Raw genomic sequence first — 19,283 nt, 5'->3', positions numbered from 1 at the left:
GCCGAAGGAGAGGAACTGAGCATAAACGACAGAAGAGTGATGAAGGAGCAGCGCTGTGACAAACTGGCCAGAGAAACAGTTGTGTTGTGCTGATAAGGCCAGAGCTGGCTGGAATTCACTGCCAGTAGTGTGATGGCAGAAGCCTGGGCAGCGCCTCCTGATAATGATGCTTCTGTGGACACGCGTGGGTACCGTGGCTCTCTCCTCACAGCGCCTCCAGGCTGTTCTCACCTTCCTCGTCCTTTCCTTGATGCTTTTGCTTTTTTGTCAGTGTGTCCATCTGGTTCTTCTCCTCTCAGTCTCTCTTTCAGTCTCTGTGTTGATTTTAAAACCCCAACTCCCACCCCCACCCCACCCAGTATTATCAATGTCTGTTCCCCCATCCTCCCCTCTCCCCCCAGAAGTCCACCACTATGTTTGTACTGTACAGACAACAAAAAGATGAGCAGAAACCTTTAAAAAGCAGAGCCCAGTTGTATTTTTCTTTTCTGCAGTTGTTTCTTGCTCTTGCAACTATAAAGACAGGTCTGCATCCGTCTGTGTCCTCCCACACACACACACACACACACACACACACACACACACACACACACACACACACACACACACACACACACACGCTTGCAGGAGCACAAGCGCTCTCACTTTCTCACACTCATTCTCATGCAAGCCACCCCTCATTTCTAGTGGTGGTTTGTTGGACATGCAGAAGTGGGGAACGAGGGCAGGGGAGAGAAACGTTTCCTAGCTCAAAAATGGGAAGAGGGTAGCTGTGTGTCTAACTGTGTGAGTGTGTTGAGGGAGAGGTCTTAGTTCAGCTGCCATCTCCTCCGATACTTCTTCTCCTCATCACCTGCCAAAACAAAAACCCACAGGCTTAGAACACGTAACCATCGGACAGCAGGCAGGTTCGAATGGAGACGGAAGAAAGCAGCACAAAGAAAGTCAGGTACCTTTTTACAGAAGGTGAGATTAAAAGAGTTTAGGCTGATTTAGAAATGCAGAAGAGAAGGAAAAAAGAGCAGAACAAGCATCATTAGATTCGTTTATTGATTTGAAAAAAATTGCTTATTAAATTAAAAACAGGTAGGACTTAACATACCTTCCAGATGGTTCCTGGATAAATATTTCAAAGCCTCATCCAGTAGGATGACTGGGAAGGAAATCTTCAGGACCACAGTCCACTGGGACCAATGCAGAGGGGTCACCTGGAAGATGAGCTGAAGGACAAGAGAAATCAGACGATGATGACAAAGCTGCAGCAGAAGCCTTTTCTAACATGCAAGCTTAATATTTTGTAACTATTTTGAAAAATGCAAAGACATCAGCCTGCAAGAAAACATAATCCAGTGGAGCCATGGAAACCTTTATTTTGTAACGCCTTCTGTCTGACTCACAGCATTTCTGTATCTGCTTTTTGCACGACGCTAGCTATGAACTTAGCTACTTATAGTTTCATTTGGCTGTTGCATTACATTACACCTACAGGGCCATCCTACTTTTTTTGCAGACGACAGACAAGTTGTGTCATCACTGGCAAAAGAATCGGACTCATAAAACACGGCTCGTGAATCTGGGCCACGATACAGTGCTGAGGATTATTAGCATGCAGTGTTTGGGTTTTTTTAAACGCTCAAAGAGCTGCGTGTCCTGTGTACTCACTGGCAGAGGCTCGACGTAGAGGATTAAGAAGTGGAGGGAGAGGGAGAGGATGATTGCTCCCAGCAACCAAATATTGACCCAGGGAGGCATCCTGAGCAGGGACTGGTTCTCAGACAAACTGTAAGGAGAAGTTTGAATAGATGAAAACATGCTAACATTTCAGGATCAGGTTGCAAAACAACAACTGATGAAAATATTCCAGCAAGCTGCATGAAAATGAACAGATGTGCCGGCGTTAGGCTGGACCATCTTTGGACTCCATCTGAAGTGGTGATCAGACCTCGTCGAGTTGGACATTTCTTTCAAAACAGAGCTAATGACCCTTCATAGCTCCGTTCAATAAAGTATAATTTCTCTTCTTAAGATGTGCGCTTAAGCACATTCTTCAGGTGGAGGACATAAAAACAAAAATCAGTCGTTCAAACAGTGAACAGCTGATGTTTGCGACGGCCGTGGCCTTTCTGGCACGGATCGTTCTTCCTCAAAGGGAGCTCCGTCTCGTCGAATGACAGCGTCGCTTTCTTTGAGTAAATTTCTGACGTTTGTGACATTTAAGGCTCGTTTACTCTGACACCAGCTCTGAAGCCGACTGACCTGTTGAGCGCGTTGAACATTTCGATGGTGACCAGCACAGACAGCGCCATGGTTGTGGGGTAGCGAGATTCAAACACCTCGCAGTCTATTTCTTTGAACATGGGGTTGTCCTCAGTGCACTGCATGAAATGTCGCTGTGAAGAGAGAGACAGGCGGAGTTAGCGTGCGCTCGTGCATCGTGTTGCGACCTGGTTTGATGGGACTCTGCTCAGATTGGGTGGGGGGCGGCTGCCAAACCCTGGCTTCATTTCAGCTCTGCATGCAATCAATCCACAGAAATCTTAATTCCCTTTCTATGCCTGTCTGCTGCTGGGATCATCAAACGTTACTGCATCAAATAGCAGCGAATGAAAAGGATGCATAGAGGTGGGGTAAACAGTATAACAGGAAACAATGCAGCTCATGTTCTCCTAGGGCAGGAGCTACGTCAGATAAACTGTTTTACAACTCACCAGCTGATAGAAAGACACTTGTGGGCCCTCCTCATCAAACAGGTACCACCATGTGGCTGCACTCACTGTTCCCAGACCCACATATCCTGCAAGACAACACAGACATACATTTATATTTATACACACAAACAAGAGCTGCCGTTTCTTGCCTGTGAGACAAAACCAGATATTGATAGACGCACAGTCACAAATTTAATATTATACAGACAAAGTGTAAGGTTACAGTTATTCAGTGTGCGAAGAATAAAATGTAATAACCTTACAAAGGAGAAGCTGTTCAGGAAAATAAACATGCTGACATGAGTGCTTGATTAGAAAAAAAAAAAAAAGATGCTAGGCCTACTGACAGTCGCCGTTTTACTAAATACATCTTAAATCTTGTTACTGTATTTTTCCTACCATAAGGCGCATTAAGCGAAACCAAACAGTCAGATAAGTCAAACTTTCCTCAACTCATTCTTCTTGCTTCCTCCACTTCTGTACCATTGATTCATTAATGCTGAATCCTCTGCAGCTGCTCTATTCCCATGTTGTTGCAGTATATTAATGACTAACCTCGTATTGTGGATGGATTATCTCAGTTGTTCTCCTGACTGAAGTTTGGTCCGTTTACAGCATCCTGCCATGCGATTGCATTTGTCTCTAACCATCAGGAACCCTCACGTTAACTTTTATCGAGTGGAATAAAGTTAGCGTTCATCCTCCAGCTTCACTGTGTTTATGCTATGCTAACATAGCTGTGTCGCTAGCGATCACGTAGCACATCATTATATACCAGCTAGCCCAACTTCAGTAACCCTACAAACGTCACTGCTGTTTAGTTTTCTGTCTTCATTTATGTTGGAAGTGATAGCAGAGCTGTACGTTTGAATTCTTTCAGAAATCTCTCATTCAGAACATGCTATATCATGTTTAGGTGGAAGCTAGTGAGCTAACTTCCTGCTAACTTCTAACTCTGTTAAGTGTAATAAATTCTGTTTTCATGGATGCCTGGATGTTAAACTTAATTGTTACACCTGGTAAAGCAGCAAAACTGATCATTTTATTAAAGATGAAAGAATTTAGACAGTTTTTAACTCTCAGTGATGCTGCAGTGTTCGTTTGACTTTGGGACCTGAAATAGATGGAGTTTAGGACCCAGATTCCTCTGCGAGGCTCCTGACTACAGCCGTGATGTTCCAACAATCCGTCAAGAGGTGCGGCTTCGTAGCTTAGCAAAGTCGGACTAAAACATTTGTGACAGAGTTTTGAGCGCAGTGTATGACATACAACCGGTTCAAGGTCAATGAGCACAACCAGAATTCATACATAAGTTGAACTGACGATTTTTGAGAAAATTAAAGGATTTTAAGTGCGCCTTATAGTGTGAAAAATCAACGTTAACTAAGGTACCATCGATAAAGTGTTAGAAAATGCATCAAGTTGTTCTGCTATTAGATTTTTAAAAATGGGCGCAGGTGCACAGAAGCTCTTTAGACAGCCCTGTCAGCCAATCAGCAGGGCTAACACACAGACACAGTCAACCAGTCACAATTTAGAATCACCAGTTAATGTTAACTCAGGCATGTCTTTGGACCGTGGAGGGAAGCTGGAGTACCCGGTACCCATGCAGCGAGAGACTAAAAGAACCCTGACTGGATTCAAACCCAAGACCTTCTTGCTGTGAGGTGACAGTGCTAACCACCGCACCACCCCACACAGTGACAACTGCACAATAATTTATTCACGTCTGAGTGAATAATACCTCCAATGGCCAGGTATCTAAAGAAGAGCCAGCCAGAGATGAGTGGCTCCTTAGGGTTGCGGGGTGGTTTATCCATGATGTCCAAATCTGGGGGGTTGAAGCCCAGGGCGGTGGCAGGCAGGCCATCAGTCACCAGGTTAACCCACAGCAGCTGGACTGGAATCAAAGCCTCAGGCAGACCCAGGATGGCTGTCAGGAAGATGCTGCAGACAGACACAGGAGAGACCCACAAATGTCAGCCGCACACGAAGACAGTCCCCGCCCGGCAGCTGCGTCTCACGGCGCTCTTGTCTCACCACACGACTTCTCCCACGTTTGAGGAGATGAGGTATCTGATGAACTGCTTCATGTTGTTGTAGATGGCTCTGCCCTCCTCCACAGCAGCTACGATGGTGGAGAAGTTGTCGTCAGACAGCACCATCTCAGACGCTGACTTTGCCACAGCTGTACCAGATCCCATGGCGATGCCGATCTCTGCCTTCTTCAAGGCCGGGGCATCGTTCACACCATCACCTGTCTGCAACCAGGAGGAAATACCTGGATTATTACGTGTCAAAGAACAGGGGGGCACTAAAGGAAACGTCAACAGTATTGTTTATTAAAAAGCGTCTCTCAATAAGACTTGCTTATCCTTAAATGGTCCTTACTTAGAGATATAAGCTGAGCATTGAAACTTGGCCCTCAGAGTCCAACACTGTGACAGTACATGTGTGTCAGAAAAGAACAAGTCCACTCTCAAATACCGAGCCCACACTCATTTTTCATGAAGGATGACTCACTCGGGAGCCCCAAGTTTAACAAGCAACGACTCTAACTCACTGTGCAAAGGCTCATTATCTTTTCACACCATGACGGGATTAAACTAAAGCTGTGCAGAAGCGATATTTATCTGTCAAGGCAGGGCCTGAAAGCAGCTTCAGACTGATGGGCAAATGGTGATATTGTCGTTTCCCTCCCGCGGATCAACTTCTCTTCTGAGACGCATGTCAGATAGGAAGCAGCCGAGCAGACCAGAGATGACAGCTCGTGATAGCGGCGTCTGAGAGAGCAGCCTCACAGAGACCTGGAACATGTCATGCCTCACTGGCTTCTCCTCATACATCTTTGACAAGTCATTCAAACAGCGAATGGCTACAGGAAGGAGAAAGGCAGCAGTGCTGTGCACTGCCACAAAAAGAAGAAGATGCTGGAACACGCAGGTGTGTTACTTGTACGGGGATAGTTTTCCTTACCATGGCTGTAATCTCGTCAAACGACTGCAGGTATCCGACGATCTTGGACTTGTGAGCCGGCTCCACGCGGGCAAAGCACCGTGCCCGTTTGACGGCGTCTCTCTGCACCTCCTGCGGTAGATCGTCAAACTCGCGGCCTGTATAGGCCTTTCTCGTCACGTCCTCGTCCTCTTCAAAGATGCCAATCCGTCTGCAGATGGCCACGGCCGTGCCCTTGTTGTCCCCTGTGATCATGATAACACGGATACCTGCCTCGTTGCACAGTTTCACCGAACCGATCACTTCCTTCCTGGGTGGGTCGAGCATGCCCACACAGCCAACAAATGTGAGCCCCAGCTACACGGAAAACAAACAGCATCAGGGTGGTTAGGTTACGCAGGACCACATCAGGAACAGCTTTCTACTGTTACTGCTGCCAAAAAACATCCGATCCAAATTCTTCCTAAAGAACAAAGAAACTATTGGAGCGAAGACCAAAGTGTAGAAAGTACTAACTACTACTAAGCAAACTAGTACCCAGTCATCTCATTAAACTTAACAAAGCCTATTTCAATTCAATGTGGGAACAAAAGGACTTCTAAGCTGTGATGTTTGGATAGAGAAATCTTGTGGCGAACCTCATATTCTGCAAACTTGCTGGAATTCTCCAGCTCCATGTTTTCCTTGCGTGGCGGAGTATCGTGCGTAGCCAGCGCCAGGCAGCGCAGGGTGTCCTTGCCCGTCCCCCATTCTCTGATCTTAGACATGAGCTGGTCGCGCACGGCTGGTGTCAGCGTCACTTTTCTGTTTCCCACCCGTACGTACTCGCACCGCTCTATCACACTCTCGGGCGCACCCTGAGGGGACACAATGCAATTGGCAAAAGAAGAACATTAAAAAAATGGTTCAAATGAAATGAAATTTGTGATTATTTGAGTTCGTGTTATTCAGCCGTGCCTTGATGAACATCTTGCTCTGGGACCCGGGCTTGACAGGGGTGCAGTAGACAGACATGGACTTGCGGTCACGAGAGAACTCCAGGGTGAACTCCTTCTTCATCAACTGTTTGATAACCTGACAGATGAAAAAGAGGGCAAATGCTGACATGGCAGAAGAAAATGATTGATTGATTGATTGAATCTTTATTTTGAACATGTTGAAAAAGTATAAAAAAAAAAAAATAGAATTAAAAGAGACAAATGAACAAAGCAAACAAAAGGAAAACGAGCAACCACAACTCCAAATAACGTCCATGTTCAAAAAGGAGCAGGAAGAAGCATAAGCTTATTTAATCCCACCCCTTTTCCACTATCTAGTATCAATAGACTACAGAAATACTTCCTTGTAATTACATTATATGTTATGTGTAATTTTTTTTTTTTTTTTTTTTAATATATACACATATATGTTTCTATCTATCCATACCTACGTATATACACACATATACACATTTTCAATAACCCCATTAACACCTGAAGGATACACAACCTACAATTTTTTTATATATATATATATATATATATATATATATATATATATATATATATATATATATATATATATATATATATATATATATATATATATATATATATATATATATATATATATACATATATACACACACACGCACGCAGACACACACAGAGACGCAGACACACACACAGACGCAGACACACACAGACAGACACACACACACACACGCAGACACACACGCAGACACACACAGAGCTTCTAACAGCTGACCGATGTTGAAATCCGTGAGTGTGCCAAGCAGCTTCTCTCTGTCGGAGTTCGGCACACTGGCCTCTTTCTCGGCTCTCTGGTTCTATATGTGAAAAAGTTCAGATCGTCTCATCTAAAAGTTTCTGCAGATTCCTGCTATTGTAAAGTAATGGTTCACATTTATCCATCTACTAACCAAGACAGCGCAGCAGCTCGTTTCAGAGTTACAGGTAAAAGGAAGATAAAACCCTGTAATGAGCTCTGCTGTTTGCTGTTGTTACGTTTAGACTAGCTTTGTGCAAAGCTGTTTTTAGACTCACAAGCAAACACTCACACCCTGAAGTCAAACATTTGTTGATCATCAACTATCTGCTTTTTTTTTTTTTTTTAAATAAATGGGTCGTCCTTGTGTGGGACACTTAACCATAACCTGCATCGTTCATCATATATATGACGTGGCACAGGTTTATAAGCAGGCTCCTCATAGGCAGTGCAGCAGTGTGATTACACAAGTCTGTACAAATCTTTGACTGGACATTTAACCTCCTAGGACCTGCGTCCACATATGTGGACATCACATTCTTGGTCATTTAGACCCAAATACTCAATTTTGCTCCACAAGGGCCTGGTATCCACTTACGAGGACGTTATACTGCTACTGTTCTACTGAAATTTTAAACAAATACCCTCATTTGTGGCTCTCATTTTTCTTAGAAACAAAAATTGGGCAAAAAAAAAAAAAAAATTCCTGTAATTGTTTGTTTTTAGATTCATCAGGTCAAATCAGCCCAAATATCAAAGATAAATTAAAAATGCTGTGAAGAGTTCGGGTCTTAGAGGTTAAAGACCAGTCCACTGATTTGCTCACCTGTCTGACTCACACTGGGCACTCCAATACATGAATATAGAGCTGGGCGATATGAGATTTTTTCATATCACGATATGTTTTTTTTCCATTTCAGGCGATAACGATATCTATCACGATATCAGCCAAATAACTATATTTGTAAGATTTAAATGTGCCGTTGCTCACAAGTAAAATGTGAAATAATCAGCAGCTTGTTTTGATTTAAATATTTATTTCCCATAATAAGTTCAACAGGGTAGATGTACTTAAGGAACATGAGACTTTTTCAGATAAATAAAGGCAAATATTGCAAACTACACAAAAGGCAGCCGCTAAAGCGTTTAAGTTTCAAAATAGAACAAACGAAACAGACTAAATTGTCAATTCCACTTAGAAACAAAATATTAATTCTAAAAATAAATCTTAGTTTGTTTTACAGAAGAACAGACAAAACTGACTAACTTTTGTCAATATCAAATAAACTGAGAACTAAAAGGAAATTCTCAATCTCTCCTTGTTGTATAGCTGAGCTTTTCAAACAGTTTTAACAGTTACTTTAGTCTGACAAAAGCCGAATGACGAATTAGCGCTTCCAGTCAGAGACTGAGGCTACGTCCACACGTACACGGGTATTTTTGAAAACGGAGAGTTTCCGTTTTCGTTTTAAAAAATAATCCCGTCCACACATAAAGGCAGAAATGAAGGAAAACGCTGCTATGAACATGCCAAAGCAGCTCTACATGAATACATAATTAATTGAAAAAAATTGGGTTGACTGCCTTGAAAAAAGTAAAGTGGTGTCAATACTACTTGAAGGGTAATATTTGTTCTTCTTTATTACTATAAAACAGGACGGTCCCTAAAAACTAATCAGATTTTACATTTTCCGAGTGTTGGATGCTGCACATCTGGAGTCAGCCTAAAACTGACTAACTTAAAGTGTAAGGTTTTTGGCAAACCCACGTCCCCTCATCAATATGGAAATTCATGCAAACGTCTGCTCCAGAATCTAATTGGATCACCTACTGCATATGGACTGAGCCGTAAGAAGCCTATGAAGTTTGTATCGTGTCAGACATGTTCATAAGAGCACGCCAACAGCTGCACAGAGGCAGGAAGGAGCCGCACTGCTTGTCTACAGTTTGAGTAGGAAGTCAAGCTTAAACAGCTTTAAGCAGAAATGAAGAGAAACCTGCTGAGGTCTGGTTAGCTCACCTCTTTTTACTTGTTTCATCTCAAGTCAGCAAGACTTCACACAGCTGACTATTAAACCACCGTGTTAGCTTCATGTATGCAGCAGTACTTTAAATGCACACTAGGATCATGCAGCAGTGGCAACTTACTGAGTTGCAGGCACCGGCACGCTCCACCTTGGTGAGTCCAGACAGATCCGTCTTGAAGACATTCATCTTCTCGACCAAGGTGGTGAGAGCTGTTTCTGTGGCCTCGCCCACCTTCTCATAAACCCCTTTGGCCTGCGAGAGAGAAGAAATTCATCAAAACACATTGATCAGCTCTTCCTTGGACTGGTTTTTGTCCCGTCTCCCTCTCCTAACCCCTGACTGGTCACGGGAGTTGGCCCCGCCCCTCCCTGAGCCTGGTTCTGCTGGAGGTTCCTTCCTGTTAAAAGGGAGTTTTTCCTTCCCACTGTCACCAAGTACTTGCTCATAGGGGGTCATATGATTGTTGGGTTTTCTGTATTATTGTAGGGCCTTTACCTTATGGTGACTGCTGTTGTTAGGATATGAATAAAAGAGCACTGAATGAAACTGAAAAAGTTGGAGTGTTCAACATTTGGTACACTTGTGTTTATTACAAGCATTAAATGTTTAATATTTGTAACTATTTTAGAAGCAGACACTTGTTTGGCTTCATGTTCGTTTCCATGGAGTCAAAATAGCTCAAGACTGACTGGACAAACATGCTGAAAGGATATCTGCAAGTCATTCGCCACGACCTCCACCATTGCGTTTGAGTCATGCATGCAAAGTGGCTTGTCCTCGCCAGCAGTAAGCCGGCAGTCGAGATGAAGCAGTAACGGCACATCGCACATCATTTGCTTGTGCGACTGGCCGTAGACGGGAATTAAACACCTCACTCCCCTCCAGCATCGGCTCCTCTGCAACTCTCCTGTCTCTCTCCTGGTTTGGCTCAATCAGACTCTTTATCCAAAGTGTACAAAATTAGCAGAGAAACAGCCATTTATGAGAACAGACGCAGATACGATGGAGTTTAGAAGTGCTGCATGCCTGGCCTCTATCCTCAGCATGGTTACCATGATACCATGGTGATGACAAATAGGTGAGAAAAGCAATTCAAACCAGAGAAAAGAGATCATACCAGAGTAAAATTAGCTCAGTTGGACAAAAAGAAAAAAAAGCAGTGAGTGTGATTAAGGGCTAATAATTATGGAAAATATCATTCGTGTAATTCTACGTAGAAAGTTAGACTGATGGATCTGTTTGGAGCTTAAAAGTGTTCAAAGTGTGTGCTAATGACCTCGTTATAGTCCAGTGAAGAATCATTGCACATCGAGCACACGGTGGCCAACTCCACAAGTCCATCATAGTCTCCACACTGGACAGGCTTGTTGTCTTTGAGTCTGAAAGAACAACACACACACATAAAACGTCACACTTCGCTTCACTGCACACACGGCAATCTCACGAATACCCATGAATGGGGTTCACGTTCCACAGCTGATGGAGAAACCGTGCTCGGACGGCAGTAAGGAGTGTATCTGAGTGTGTGTGTGCTCACTGCATGACAACCATGGATCTCTTCCCAGTAGAGACTGCAACCGTTGCTAGCGAAGCTCCCACACAGTAACCCACACTCTGCTGTTATGAAACCGTAGGTTCATCCAGAGTCACAGCGATGTAGTCAGCAAACGGCAAAACAAACAGCATGTATATACACAATGAACCGCAACACCCTGCCCCTGTCTGCTGAACGCTTGTGCTCAGAGGCCACCTGCCTTCACTGCTGCACAGTTTACATCTCTGAGATTTCAAAAGTGTCACAGGCAACGTCAAAAAGGGTCAAAAATTCAGTTTGTCCAAGTTTGCATTAACAATAGTCGATCATTAAGGTGCTTACTGGGAGTAAAGTACAACTGAGACTTATGGGGCATATATAATTAAAGCCACATGTGCTGTAACACAACCAACTGGGACTGCTCGCTGTTTTTATGCTGCACCAACTGAAGCAAAGCTACTCAAACTATTCCTGCAAACTGACGGTGCATCAAATCTCAGAGCACATCGATTTATTGCATTTATGTTTTATCTGGTTAAGAAGAAAGGAGGAGCTGGGAAAGGAGAGAGAGACGCTTTAACTTGTTTTTCATTCAGTGTAGAATCTGCTGGTAAAAAAAATGAAAAATCTGGAAGGCTTAACAGCAAACATTTTCCATGTAATGAGTTATTAAAGCACAGAGGCAGAACAAGTAATAAATCCAGAATGGTGGTACTCACATTTGTCCCTCAGGGGCATACGTAGAACCAGTTATAGAGAACTCGTGCAGGGTGCAGCTGGAGTCCTCCACCTTGTCTAGGATGAACATCTGGAGAGAGAAAAAGACCAAAGCAAACAGAGGTGGGACCTTTAGCCAGTTACAACTGTGGCTGCTCCTCGTTTCGCAGCTGTCCACTGCTGTAAAAGATAATGACCGCTCAAATTGTGTGAGATTTTGGAGCAGTAAAAAAAAAAAAAAAAAAAAATTTCATATTTTCAGTAGCTAATTGGATCCACCCACTGACGAGGTCCTGTGGACCAAGAGAAACCGGCTGGCGATTACTGTAAGAACTGAGTGAACTAAGTCAAACAGCTTACTATAATAACGAACACGTGACTTAATGTGAATAACAAAAAAAAACACTGAAAGCACAAAGCAGTCACACTCCTGCTTTTTGCCCCTTTCAGTTGCATCACAATCAAGAAATGTAGCTGAACTGTAATTGGTCGGCTGTGGCTCAGGTGATCCCTGACTCATACTGAAGTTTGAGATGAATGCATTGGAGGCAACCTGGGAACCGATTACATACCTGACGTGGACCATTGCAGCGCTTTGATTCGTTTCCTTTTCTGTTGCAGATTTGTTTCTTGTCTCACGCACAGTTGCTGAGCCGTTTGTGCTGATATGCTGCGTTTGGTTGTTCAGACTCTTTGGTCTCATATGTGCAGACGTTGTTCCAGGAGCCTCGCGGTTTGATCAGACGCACGGTCGTGTTCCTTCTACAGCGAGCCGGCTTCCAAACCCTTCCAACCAAGCCGTACTTGTTCAGGCTCTTTTCTGACTGCACTGTTGTAACCTTTAACATGCTGAGGCCTGCAGAGTCTGTAGCTCTTGGGCTTTTTTCAGTGAGAACTGTGGGGTCTGGGAATTTGCTGGGACGTCAACTCCTGGGAAGTTTGCATTGTGTTAACACACACCTAAATGGTTCATGCCGGCAAACTGCCAGAGCTTCTTCTTTTATAGATGCACAGCTGCTGATCAACTAATCCAGTGCACTTGATTAGCAGCTGGCTGCTAACGACTGGGATATAACTGTAAATATTAGACTATAGTGTGAAAGCAGCCAGAACAGAGAAGTGTGCTGGTGAAGTAACTTAGTAATGGCATTTACAAAGTACATTAGGCTAAAATTAGCCACCATCAAGGCAAAGCAGAAACGTACTGAACATATTAAAGCAGTAAAAAGTAAATACTTGCTGTAAACAGGAAGTCTTTAAGGCTAAAACACAAACGAGGAGTTCTGTTTATCAAGTGTTGCTGTGATCCAGAAACATCAGCCCCTACTGCATACCGGCGTCTGCACCGTACGGGCACTCCTTTCTCCAATTTCTTTGTTTCTCTACACATGCAAGCAACACGGGAGTTGCAGTTGGCTTCATCGGTCCCGGTTACGAAACACGCTGTAGTGAACTGATGGAAAAGAAGTCAAGTGAAAGCAGGAGACAGAGCTGCATTCCCAGAGCACTTCAAGGACTTGTTGACTGCTTTGTTGACAAGACTTCCCCCAGGAGGCGCAGTTCACGATGTACTGCTAATGCATCAGTAAAAACAGAAGGGAGAACAGGGGCCAGGATACGCCATCGCCCATATTCCAGTGACTGTGTCCACGCTGCTCATTTCAATGGGACAGACATTAGGCAAACAGACTTTCATTGACCTCAAGTCGTTTAACAATATTCTGTGAAAACTTCTAAAGATAAGACATGCATGGACAACATGCCCAGCTCGACTTAGTTTGAGACTGAACAAAGTCCTTTTCTTGCCTCTCGATTCTCCTGTAACTGCGAGCGTGTACGAGTCGCTGACTTAAACCCACCGATTAGTGTCAAAGGAGCTCTTGATCAGCGGCAGACTTCACCTGAGAGGAGACCGCCGTTGTTTGCAGAAAATGCAGTTTTTAAGCTATTATTCACATAAAAACTCTCCATGACAGCAGAGTGGTACATTTACTCAGTGGCCCACAGACTTTACATGCAGCTCTTTGGCTCTGAAAGTAACCCTGGTCAAAGCTGCCTTTAACCTTCTTTTAAACTCCTGGCCAGCAGGGGGCAGCTCCTCTTTAAAAGCCAGTCTGGGAAAGACTTGTCCTGGACTCATGTTTACTTTTGGACTTTGAATGGATTCAGATATCAGCATTAAAAGCTTCCTTTTTGTCTCCACTCAGTGACTGTGACTGTGTGCAGGGTGGCCGTTACCTTTATCATGTGATGGAGCATGCAGCGTCGGTTTCTCAGTCAGATCAGCTCGAACCAGTGAGCAAAACTGTCATTTTTATTTATTTTTTAATTTATTTTCCTTGTATCCAGTCGACACTCTTGAAATTTTCTTCATTTAGCAGTGATGTTTAAGAAAGCGGTGATGTTTTAGCAACACACACACACGCCCGTTCAGCTATCTTAGTGAGGACCTTCATTGACATATTGGTTTCCCTAGCCCCTCACCCTAACCATTAAAAATGAATGCCTAACCCTTTTTATGACAGTTTCAATCACAAATGCAACAAAGCTCATCAGAGGGAACCAGGACGAGGGTTGCTGGGTTTAAAAGCTGCAGACAGCAGGCTGCAAACTTCCAACTACAGTTTGTAAAGGGAACCTTTTTGCTTTGCCCTGCTGCATTTTTGCAGTGACTGTGAAGGACCTATTCATCTGGCCACTCTGTAACCTGAGCCAACAGTTGTATTACAAATAACAGAGCTGTCCTGTTACAGTGGCTAAAACCTTTAGCCGGGTTTATACAACACTGTTGTTTAAAAAGTGGGACTTGTTATTCCAAGATTTTCCATTTCATTTTGGGAGGTAATGCCCTTTAAACAGCGCCGACCTTCTGTTCACTTCTTTATTTCACAAAGGTCAGCCGTCAGACTTTGTTCCTTTCTTCTGTAATAAATCAACAATGAGCACAGAGCGACACAATAACTTTCACAAAGCAGAGGCGAAGGAATAAGATGAGGTTGCTCTTTCATCCGTGGTCAGTTTTCACTCACGATCTGATCCGCTGTGGTCTCCAAGGAAACACGGCACAGTGAGATCCACCACTATCAAACGTTTTTTTCCATACTCATTTCCTCTGAGCTTGCATGGGGATGAATGGTGAGCAGCTGTTGATGTGCATTTGTGAAAGGCTTTTTAGTGCGTGCCGGTCAGAGTGTGAGAGAGGAGGGAAAACAGAGGTATAACGTCAGGATGCAGAGGGGAATCCCTGGAAATCCTGCTGATATGGGGATACCCCCGAGGCCAGGGAGACACATGGCATTATCAGGGCCACTGGCTGCAGACCAGTACAGGAATAAGCACAGATGGATACGCCTGAGCAAACAGAGTATAAATGGTGACGCACAGAAAGCATTAAAAAACAGACGGAGGCAGTCTTGGTTCAGCATACAAGCACCACGAAGGGGGAAAGTGAAGCTAAATATGAAGCGGACCTATCACCAGGAAACAAGTGGTGCAAGAAAAAAAAAAAAAAAACCTGCAAAGCGGAAGCTTGATTCATCTTTGCAACAACGCAAACGTGTATGCTCCTTATCTCACGGCAGAGAGCTGAGAGCAGCAAGCCGGGGAGTATAGGTGGAAGCAGAAGGTCAATATTTACCAACGTCTGCCTGCCTGAGAGCATTTCAGGGTTGTGGTGAGATCACTCCTCCATGTCCCTGCTGCCAGAGGGAACTCCCTGCAGCTACGCATTAATCACTCAGACGCTCCACGTCGACTCGTGGAGAAAGGAGGGGCGAGCGTTCGTACGACAAGAACAGAGAGTCGGCTCTGAAGCCATTTTGAGGTCGAAAGGAATTCACAGAGACGCCGATTATACAGCAGCTACTGTTGCTTTTTCATTTCCTGCCTATAGGAAGTCATCCTGTTGGGATATTTATAGAGCAGCATTTCATCTTGTTGATCGATAGCATCTCCATCTAACATAAAGAGCCAAGCTCTTCTTGTCCCGACGTGGACCTCCGTGGGTCCAACCTGACTATCCACCAGTATCTGTGGGTTCCCTTAATTTTTGCTCTTATTTGCCTGTTGCATTATTCTTAGGACACCATTAAGCTTTTTTCCCAAGATATATAAAAGAAACTGGTTAATTAGAGCATAATTTTTGATCAATACAATCAATTCCTCTTTGGGAAACCAATAAGCGGCCAACAATATCTCGTCTAAACAGGGTTTTGATGCTGCCCTGCTCGACTAACGAGGTCATCATTGTGGTGAGATGGGAGATCGTGAGGACAAGAGGTGTTAACTGAGATTAGGGTGTGCATGTGTGCAGAGCTCGAACCAGGAGCCAAGTCAAACAGCAGTGCTGGTATTTACTCTGCGCTTACAGCAAAGTCGGTTAGCAAGCGACACACACACGCACACGCTAACAGACAAAGGGAAGGGTGAGGCTGTGCACCATACGAGCACTTGTGAATTGTGAACAGTGGATAAAATCTTTCAGTGTTTATCACGTATACTGAAAGCTAGAGAAAGGTTCAGGGCCTTGTGTTTGTTCAGGTGACGTTCTGGAACCCGTCACTGCTAACTGCTAACAGCCCGCGCTGGTGCTGCTAGGTCATGCCAGCCTGTGCTGCTCCTGCCAGCTGCTATCTCGAATCTGCCAAACGGAGGCAAACATTACGGCACCACAGGGATTTCTCAGCATTCTTTAAGCTCCACGTGCATGAAAAGAAAACCTCAGAGGGGGGAAAGAGAGACAAAAAGATCAGGATTGCACAGACTGGCAGCAACAATCCCAAAGTATTCACCTGGAAAACATTTTTTTTGAGAGGGAAGACCCAGAAGTGCCGGGCACTATGATAGAAGGTGGAATTAATTACTCTACTTTGGCTGAGTTGAAGAAATCTCAGTCAGAAGCAATATCGTCACAGAAGATTTTCATTTCCTTCCGCAGTATTCGACAGCATGCTCGGCGTAAACCTGGGAAGCCTGAAGCACAGGAGGACTGTATGTCACTTACTCTGCACACAGACATCTGGTTGGTGGTGAGGGTGCCCGTCTTGTCAGAGCAGATAACGGAGGTACAGCCCAGGGTCTCCACAGACGGCAGGCTCCGGACGATGGCGTTCTTCTTGGCCATGCGACGCGTGCCGAGGGCCAGGCAGGTGGTGATGACGGCCGGCAGGCCCTCGGGGATGGCGGCCACTGCCAGGGCCACGGCAATTTTAAAGTAATAGATGGCCCCTCGAACCCAGGAGCCCCCGTGGACCGGGTCTCCGAAGTGGCCGATGTTGATGACCCACACAGCCACGCAGATCAGGGAGATGACCTTTGAGAGCTGCTGGCCAAACTCGTCCAGCTTCTGCTGCAGCGGTGTCTTCTCTTGCTCCGTCGACGCCATCTGATTACGGATCTTCCCGATCTCTGTCGAGACACCCGTAGCAACGACGACACCTATGGCACGACCGGCAGCAATGTTTGTGCCCTGAGAGAAGGACAGAGACATACGCACAGGGAAGTCAGCACAAATCCGCCGTCATCTGGGAGAAAACAGACAAACTCCGTCACCAGCTCACAAACAGCAACATGGCCGATTACTACGAGTTTGGCCACGAGACAAGTGAAAGAATGTGATAGCTGCCATTACTGCTTTTGACTACGTGACCAAATGTAAGGACTAATGTAGCTTTGTCTGTGACAACATGAGTTTTTGATTTGAAAGCTGAAGATAAGCACGAGTCGGGGGTTCTTACAGAAAACAACATGTTCTTTTTGTCCTGGTTGACGGCTCGAGGGTCAGGAACAGGGTCGGTGTGTTTGATGACAGACACAGACTCTCCTACAGAAAACAAATCGAGACGGTTGGAGGTGTAGCAGGTGATTATCAGACCGTGCTTCAAAGCAAACACAGTGAGGAGAAAAACATCAACGGAAATCTTGGTTGCAACCAGTTACTGGGAAGCCATGGAGAGGAGCTTCTGGTGAGATGTAATAAATACCTGTGAGAATGGACTGGTCCACGCGCAGGGTGGTGGACTTTATCGAGGTCACTCTGATGTCAGCAGGCACCTTGTCACCAACTAAAAGAAAAATATTAAGAGATTTAAAATCAAATGTACAAAAGCAAGCAGCTCTGTTGGGCTACATTTAGACTTCCTGTGTTAGCACCTTTACATCACTCCATCAGGAGTTACAGGTAACTGGAGTTAGGGGTGGCTGCAGCTCAGAGCGGGTCACCTGCTAATCAGGCGACGACCGATCCACTGTTAATGTGTGTGACCGGTTTATAGAAAGCAGTTAGGGGTTAAAAACGCGCCTGTATGACAGCGTGTGAAAGAGCACCTGTAGACAGCTCAATGATCATTTCTCTAACTATTTGAAAACCTTGATCTGCTCGTGTTCTCCTGAAAATGATTCACATTCTGCTCCCATCACAAAAGAGCCTTAATCCTCAGACGACTATAATCGATGCAGTATTAGTACTGTACAAATACACACACGTCAGTAAAGGGTGTAGGGGCAGCTGCAGCTCAGGAGGTAGAGCGCGTCATCTGCTAATCAGAAGGTTGGTGGTTGGATCCGGTCTGCAGGACAAATATTAGCATCTTAGTGGAAAGATGGCCAAGATGCTCCCGAGGAGCTGGGAAGTGTTCGAATGTTAGACAGGAAGCACTTATGTAGAAAAAAAAGTGCTGAATGAGCACGTTGCATAAAGCACTGAGTGCTCAGAGTGCAGAAGCACCACATGAGAAGCCATTCATTTACCAGTTAAAGAGACAACAGGTAACAAGTTCTGCTCATTTCGGTGTTTTGCAGATGGGCACTCAGTTACGTCCCTATTTAACGTCCGTGCTGAAACAATAAATCCTGAAGCATCGGTGGGTTCAGTCCAGGCTCGGGCTGCAGGTAAACAACAGCTCGATACAACCTTGATGGAGTCGCGTAAAATGATTGATTATTTCCTTCTGTGTCCTCTCTGTTCCTCTAACACAAACCACACCTGAACCCTGCGTTAAAGGCTCAAATTAATTCCATCGCCAACGGTCTCGAGTCTGCTTATTAAGCCTGCATATTAAACTCATAATTCATAGCCAAAACAAAATGGTTATTACTTCCTCTGTGTCAGGGCCTGACAATGAACATTTAACGGAAATATTTTCATAATAACAGGGCAGACTTGTGATTAATGGATTGTCTGATGCAGTCAGTGACAATGATGTCAGCGCACAGGAGTGGGAAGCTGCTCCAAATACTCTAGACAGATGTAATATTCTTCAGTTGTTTCCTTCCAGCAGGAGAGAAGAAGAGAAGGAGCTGCTCATTACTTTGTGTAATAAGTGACTCATTAATGCCAGCTCAGAGTGCTCAGCTATCACGACTTCTCAACGTAACGGCACCAAAACTCCTGCTTTTCCTCGCCAGGCAGCGGCACTGCTGTTGTACGAGCACGCTTACACGTGAGAGTGGTCTCGCAATTCTGGAGCTTTTTTCCATCATCTCTTCATGACATTTGTTCAGCGCTCTGACACCTGAGGTGATGGCCTTCATCTCGATGGGACGGAGGTACCTTTCTCCACCTCCGACACGGCTCA

General features: G+C 44.7%; 1 protein-coding gene across 2 annotated transcripts in view; it reads right to left on the bottom strand.

Moving 5' to 3' along the window:
• Window positions 1-398: 398 nt before the first annotated feature.
• The window catches only part of atp2a3 (ATPase sarcoplasmic/endoplasmic reticulum Ca2+ transporting 3), a 40,019-nt gene continuing 21,134 nt past the window's right edge, over window positions 399-19,283 (bottom strand). The window contains exons 6-22 of one of the 2 annotated variants that reach the window (XM_086307725.1): window positions 17,691-17,771; window positions 17,445-17,530; window positions 16,712-17,176; window positions 11,712-11,800; window positions 10,735-10,837; window positions 9,579-9,710; window positions 6,621-6,737; window positions 6,302-6,520; window positions 5,685-6,020; window positions 4,749-4,969; window positions 4,453-4,655; window positions 2,709-2,794; window positions 2,257-2,390; window positions 1,663-1,780; window positions 1,103-1,220; window positions 954-987; window positions 399-853 (exon numbers count right to left, since the gene is read on the bottom strand). In XM_086307725.1, coding sequence (XP_086163851.1) covers window positions 983-987; window positions 1,103-1,220; window positions 1,663-1,780; window positions 2,257-2,390; window positions 2,709-2,794; window positions 4,453-4,655; window positions 4,749-4,969; window positions 5,685-6,020; window positions 6,302-6,520; window positions 6,621-6,737; window positions 9,579-9,710; window positions 10,735-10,837; window positions 11,712-11,800; window positions 16,712-17,176; window positions 17,445-17,530; window positions 17,691-17,771 — 2,513 coding nt within the window. In that variant the 3' untranslated portion in view covers window positions 399-853; window positions 954-982. The remainder of the gene's footprint in view (window positions 854-953; window positions 988-1,102; window positions 1,221-1,662; window positions 1,781-2,256; window positions 2,391-2,708; window positions 2,795-4,452; window positions 4,656-4,748; window positions 4,970-5,684; window positions 6,021-6,301; window positions 6,521-6,620; window positions 6,738-9,578; window positions 9,711-10,734; window positions 10,838-11,711; window positions 11,801-16,711; window positions 17,177-17,444; window positions 17,531-17,690; window positions 17,772-19,283) is intronic. The other variant, XM_086307724.1, reaches the window with a different exon arrangement.

This window comes from Aulonocara sp. 'chitande type north' Nkhata Bay, linkage group LG10 (assembly GCF_057382095.1).
Source record: "Aulonocara sp. 'chitande type north' Nkhata Bay isolate Kocher_YH1m ecotype deep benthic linkage group LG10, A_spYH_male_GT1.1, whole genome shotgun sequence".
Lineage (NCBI taxonomy): Eukaryota > Metazoa > Chordata > Actinopteri > Cichliformes > Cichlidae > Aulonocara > Aulonocara sp. 'chitande type north' Nkhata Bay.
Note: the sequence above shows the minus strand (reverse complement) of the source record. Positions and strands in the feature narration are given on the sequence as shown.